Source organism: Branchiostoma belcheri, unplaced genomic scaffold (assembly GCF_001625305.1).
Source record: "Branchiostoma belcheri isolate BF01 breed outbred unplaced genomic scaffold, Haploidv18h27 scaffold78, whole genome shotgun sequence".
Classification (NCBI taxonomy): Eukaryota; Metazoa; Chordata; class Leptocardii; order Amphioxiformes; family Branchiostomatidae; genus Branchiostoma; species Branchiostoma belcheri.
This window is the reverse complement of record NW_017804442.1, coordinates 214536-220879: the sequence shown is the minus strand read 5'-3', so window position 1 is coordinate 220879 and position 6344 is coordinate 214536. Positions and strand designations below refer to the sequence as shown.

General features: G+C 40.5%; 2 protein-coding genes across 2 annotated transcripts in view; one reads left to right on the top strand and one right to left on the bottom strand.

Moving 5' to 3' along the window:
- LOC109485684 (AMME syndrome candidate gene 1 protein-like) overlaps window positions 1-2073 on the top strand; it is a 2924-nt gene extending 851 nt beyond the window's left edge. Inside the window, exons 2-5 of the mRNA XM_019789351.1 lie at window positions 89-199; window positions 617-728; window positions 1059-1149; window positions 1724-2073. Of these exons, the coding sequence (XP_019644910.1) occupies window positions 89-199; window positions 617-728; window positions 1059-1149; window positions 1724-1920 (511 nt within the window). The 3' untranslated portion in view covers window positions 1921-2073. The remainder of the gene's footprint in view (window positions 1-88; window positions 200-616; window positions 729-1058; window positions 1150-1723) is intronic.
- Window positions 2074-2249: 176 nt separating this feature from the next.
- LOC109485723 (methylosome subunit pICln-like) lies at window positions 2250-6127 on the bottom strand. Its single transcript, XM_019789388.1, has 6 exons — window positions 5919-6127; window positions 5175-5311; window positions 4641-4745; window positions 3943-4026; window positions 3265-3456; window positions 2250-2805 (listed from the first exon to the last, which is right to left on the bottom strand). Exons 1-6 carry the CDS (start codon window positions 6035-6037, stop codon window positions 2732-2734), a joined length of 711 nt encoding a protein of 236 aa, XP_019644947.1. The 5' UTR covers window positions 6038-6127; the 3' UTR covers window positions 2250-2731.
- Between the last annotated feature and the right edge of the window lie 217 nt (window positions 6128-6344).

The window sequence follows — 6344 nt, the reverse complement described above, 5'->3', positions numbered from 1 at the left end:
TAACAGATGCGAAGGTAAACATTATGCATTTCTTTTGCAAATGTTACCTTACCTTTCTAGTATCTTGTAAAGTTTGGTGTACCCTTAGTTCTCTGTTCGTGGCGTGGAAGAAGGGGTGCGGACGGCGCCTGCGCGGTTGCCAGGGAACATTCACGCCCATGAACCTGCACGATGGGCTCAGGGAATACGCCATCACAAGGTCAGAGGTCAGATCATAACAGGGCCATGACACTCAAACAATTGTAAATGAATGATTTATTTAAAACAGGTATGAAAGCGAAATAAACACACGCTGGGGACTTTTGTCCTGCCATGTAAAATTTACTTTGGGTCACATTAAGGGCCACATAAAGACACGTTTGCAAGATATGTATGTTGTAGCATGTAACATGGGACTTCTAGTTGACTCCATGCATGCAACTACTGTTCTTCGCAAACTATCACGAGTCAAAGTTTTAGCCCATGCAACTAAATGTTTAACTTTGTACTTGGTAAATAAAAGTAGTAACGAACTGCCCTTTGTCTTAATGTATATCTTATACATATACACTATGCCATACATTTTACTGAGTCCAATTGTCGTGCATGCAGTAAAGTTATTCTTCTATTTCTTCAGCGCACGAGACGAACGCTTCGCTCCCATTGCACAAGTCGAGCTGCGAAAGCTGCACTGTTCCGTGTCGCTACTCACGGAGCTGGAGGATGCAGACAGCTATTTAGACTGGGAGGTTAGCGTACTTTTGTTTATACTGCAGCCAGAAATCAGATTTTTAGATCAAAAATTTTCCTGTTTTTCTTGCATCCCATCTTTTTTGTTTCTATGTCATTTTATTTCTCGCACAATCAATCGAAGCTTCCTGAACGCATTTATAACTTATATATAATATCCCCACACCAATTTTCCTTATTTTTTCATCTACATCTTCGTATGACATAATGGACCAAAACCTCTCACGGGGCTTAGTGTCCATGGATACGTAGCACATATTTTTGTGCAATCATAGTTTTTTTCTCTCTTAAAATTTATCTATTCCTAATTCTAAAATCTATCTCTACAGATCGGCACCCATGGAGTCAGGATCGAGTTTGTGGACGAGGAAGGCTCTGAGCGAACAGCGACGTACTTACCACATGTGCCGGGAGAACGTGGTACAAGAAAACCTAGGAATAACTTGTAATTACCCGTGTAATAGTAATAGTACAGTTTGCTGTATTACCTTAGCGGACTAACTGCCCTGACATGTTATCTGTCTGTTTGGTCAATTTCTACTCTTTTCAGCCGCTTCTGAAACCTGGTCGAGGTACGTTCGACAGAGAGGGTCTATAGGGTGGCCAAAGACAGCACTAGTATCAAATTGGCCAGTATCCATTCTCAAGAGAGGGTCCATATACACGCGTACGCCACCCAGGGGTGTACGTACCTGGCGAATGGATACAGCCTGGCCAATTTATACTGGCTTTGGCCTCCCTAGGATCTGCTTGGAGATTACGTTCTGACCATTTTCATGTGTTACATAATGTAATACATGTATTACTGTAACTTATATTAGAAAACACAATAGCTTCAGTCTCACTATATACTAGCTCTGATAGAATCATATATTAGTATAGTTCATGTACATTGTATCGACCCCTGTTGTTCCCTTTTGCCATACATTGTACCAGTTACAGTTGTTGAGCAATAAAGTTGATTGATTGATTGATTGTCTTAAACACCCCCCAGGATGGAACCGTGAGCAGACCATTAACCGGCTCCTCCGGAAGGGCGGCTACCGGAGTCTGATCACAGACGACTTGCGGCGCAGCCTAAAACTGACGCGGTACCGCGCACAGAGGGCCACCGCCAGCTTCACCGACTTCATGGCCTATCGAAACAACGGTCGTACTTTACAAGAACATAATGTTACGGTTAAGCCATGAAAGGTTAGCTATTGTACACTGTCTTTTCCATATAAAATCACTATCTTAAGTTTATACACGAGTGATTTGCTACCTCCAAAGGGCTTTCTCTTTCTCTAAGACATTTCCTGTTGCTAAACATGATTGAATTACATGTACATGTATGTGACCCAGCTAAAGAATGGAAAGTCATCTAATGAATTTGGAGATTTTTTTCTTGAAAAGTCTAAATCAATCCTAGCATTTTACAACAAGCTTGCAACTATTAATTTAGCTTGGATAGAGTTACTACGATAGTTGACTTTTGTAGTGTTTGGAAACAAGTGCAATCTTCAGTACATACCACATTTTGTTTGTAAGTACAACAGGATGTTTATTCACATTTTCTTTTGCCGTTAGTACAAGCACTTTGACTAACTGAGAAAATTTTCTTGGTCCATAGGTCCCAGCTGATGTGTAACAACAAACAGTATCAAAGCTTTATTTCTGGGACATACAAGTTATAGAAATTAAAGATTAAATCTTACAACTCCAGCAAACAAATATAACATAACTTAGTTTCAACAGATGGCTGTTTAATCACTTAATGAAAGAGATGAACTGGAACTTAGTAATACTTAACAAAGCAGTAGGTACAGCAGAAAATCTTGTCACTATTTCATTCTGTTGAATCCACATCTTAAAGTGTTATTTTATCATGTTGTCTTTCCACACAAATGAGCTTTGGAATCATCATCATCATGGAATACATCTTAGGAATACAGCATAGAAATCATAGAAAAACTGTACATCTGACATCAGGTTTTGGTAATGTTTGTCAGTTTTCCTTGGATCATTTTTCAGGGTCTGCATCATCAAACTGTCCCACCTCCATGGGCTCTGTAGGCTGGCCGGGGTCCTCTTCTTCTGGAGGAATGTACAAATTATTATATACATTACAAGACAATCATCCTCACATGATGACATTCTCTCCCTTTAGTGGCAGTTTCATGAAGGGCTAAAAGCCTTAAAGCCTCAAGGTTCGCCCTTAATAAAAGTTGGGTAGCCTTAGTTGTATCTTCAGAGAAAACAGAATGTGAACATTGTTGTTCATGACTACATGTATCTGCTACAAGGAAAGAAATTTCTTTCTGTAACTTTAGTAAAAAGTAAAACAAAGATCCTGTCAAAAAAACTGTTCTTACATGCCAAATTTGAACACTTATCAAACAATTCACAAGCCTGAAAAAGCAGACCTTGGTGACTAACATCTGCCTCTATGTTGAATATAGTGTACACCACTTATACAATGTACAATGTATATTACTTACTTGTACCTCGGCCACTCCTTTCACAGTGCACACTCCCCATTATTAAGCTTCTTACCTCTGCCGTTCTGTTCACTGTGCACACCCCCCATGGTGTGTGAGAAATCCCCTGCAGCAGCCTGCCCCTCGTGCACACCTGGCACCTGTATGACGCTCTCCAGGTGTGCCAACGTGGCGCGACCCTCTTCCGTCAGGTGTTCAAACCCCTCCGCATCCTCATAGTACTCAGCATCTCCACAGCCTTCGTCTTCTGTGAGATAAAAAGTTGTTCTTTCAAGTAGTGGCATAGTTGTAGAGGAGACCCCTAGTGAACCCAAATAATATTGCAGCTATCTGCTCAGAGTCCCACATAATACTTAATGTTACTCGATGAAGAAGAAATGTGGGAGATTGAAAGATGTTCTCTAATCTGAGACAGATGACTACTGACCCCAAATTATATTGCAGCCAACTCACATCATCACTTACTGATACTTTGGTTTATGCTATTTAACAGGATATTGTATGTATTAACATGGTTCTCTGGAAGAGGGTATACTTGTGAACAGAAAAGCTAGAGAAGTTTTGAGGATTTTCTTGATTTTCCTAAATGGGTTTTGCTTTACGTTGACAGAGGTCAAGACATCTAGGCTTTTGTTGGCTTCACAATGATTGCTACCTTGCAAGGTAGCGATGGTTGGTTGGGAACAGGGCTCAAGTCAAAAACAGGTGGACACTATGTAACCATGGTACTTACCATATTCCTCCTCCTCAGAGTCCAGGTCCTCTGGGTCAGGGTGTAACATCTGACAACCACTCATGGCCTGGAACATTGGGTCCACTGAGAACAGTCGGGGAAAAACAGTTTGTTAAAACAGTTTGTCACTCCCACAGATATCATGTATGGTCAATTTAGGAAGATCTCATGAACTTTTGAATTATGATTTAAGTCAAATATTCCTATCCTCATTCAAGGCTCAAGGTTCAAATATATTTTGTTTATTCACAAAATCATGCCCAAAGGCTCATTGCTTTTACAGAGTCAAAGATAGTCACTCACAAAGATAGTACAATACAATAATACAAGTACTTATAGGAAACAGACAACTTACTGTCCAGAAATTCTTATACGTCTACTATATGTATTACACTTGCTCTTGTGAGGTTTGACTTAATATATCACTGTGGCATTGACTATCTTTCCCTAGACTTCGTGATGTAATGAGATCTACACTGTAAGAGTCAATACACAGTGTCGCTCTAAACAGAAAGGGAGAATCTAGCTATTTTTGAAGTTAGTCATAAAATGCCAAAATACTCAACTTCAAGCAACTAGATATCATTTTGGAAATGGTCAAAATCATATCCAGTTGCTTGAGTAACTGTTTTTTGGTCTAGCTATATTTGTTTAATTGTTTTAAATAGAGAGGTAGATAAAGTAACAGTGATTCTCACGTGCTGTGTTGTCCTGTGGGATGAACCTGACTTCTGTCATGTCAGCCTCTTCCTCCTCCTCTCCCTCACTGCCTGACCCTGTGTCTGCTGGGGTGGGCTCTTTTTCTGGAATGGTGAAGTACTTTTTCACGTTCAGGACTCTACAGTTAGACTTACCCAAATTTTCAATTGGTCCCCTCCAGTCTTTGTCAAGAAATTCAAATTGAACGGAGTTGAACTGTAAAAAGTATGTCCAACTTTTGGTCTTAACTGGTTGGAAATAACAGTTCAACCTGTTTGAAGTGTTATTTCGAACACAGTACTGATGTCTTAGCTTGAACTTTTCTGTACCTGTATCTGTATAGCAAGTATAACTTCCCTTCGGCATGACACACCAGCTTCACAGACATGCAGCGCGGTGGCAGCTGGCTACATTACACCGAACGACTTGTTACACCCTTGAACATCTAACTCTAGAAATTGTTTAAAGCTATCTAATAACTTTTAAGCTAAGACATCAGTATTTTCACATCTCCTACATCATGTAGTCCTTACCTGTGATATCAGAGTCCAGCATGATGTAGAGACACTGCTGGGGAAATGCTGTCTGGTCACGAGACACCGCATGGAGAGAGATGGACGGGTACTGCAGGTTAAAGCCTTCCCCTCCGGGATTGGTCCAGGCAACACAGCTGTACAACAAACAAACAAACAGATAAACAAGACATATAAACAAACAGATAAACAAGACATATAAACAGTATTGACAGTTTGAAAGTACAGTGAGCGTCAACGTCAACAAAAGGACTAAGAGTAAGAACTAACACCATTGGACTTGCCCTACTCCGTGGAGTGGCTGTCAACACAGTAGAGGCATTGTCATTAGATCCTAAGCTTTAAACAATTGTCTAGAGTTAGAAGTTCAAGGGTTAGGTGTAACAAGTCGATCAGTGTAATGTAGCCAGCTGATGCCGCGCCGCGTGCCTGCGAAGCTGGTGTGTTACGCCGAAGGGCAGTTATACCAGCTATACAGATACAGAACATGGAAGAAGAAGTAGAAAAAGTAAAAAAAAGATTTCAACGTGTACTTTAGTATAATAATATAATAAAACCTTCTTGACATACATATCGGTAAAAAAGGTGTTAAAAATTTACAAAGAAAAAGGTACAAGGACAAAGCTTGAATCATTATATGCCATGGCAACAACGTAACATCTTCAAAACGTACGAGTAATTCAACATGCACATGTGTTTTGAAAAGCGCGTGCTAGTTGATGGGGGAAGGGGGCACATCCGTACCTCTCTGCAATGTACAAAGTTCCGTCTCCCAAGTTCTTCTCGCCGACGACAGCCACCGTGTTCTTTTCCGTGTGCCTCACGCCTTCCGTGGGAGGCGGCAAGTTTGTCAGAACCACCATTTTTAGTCTTTCTAGCCGCTACACGTGCGCAAAACACAAAAGAAATACGTTTCCGCGACGCTTCTAGAGCAGATAACCTCTGACCTTGGGTGGCTAGTCTTGCCAAGTTGCCGCCTGCGAAATATACGCAATATTCTGTTAAACTTTATAAAAAAGCAAAAATACAACTTGAGCTATACATACCAAAATATTTAAGTACCAAAGGCCACACTTATGATATCGATGGATTACAATTTCGTACAATTTATAATTTATCGTGCAAAAATTAAGGCACCGATAAAATTGCAACAGGCGCCCTTTGTTTACG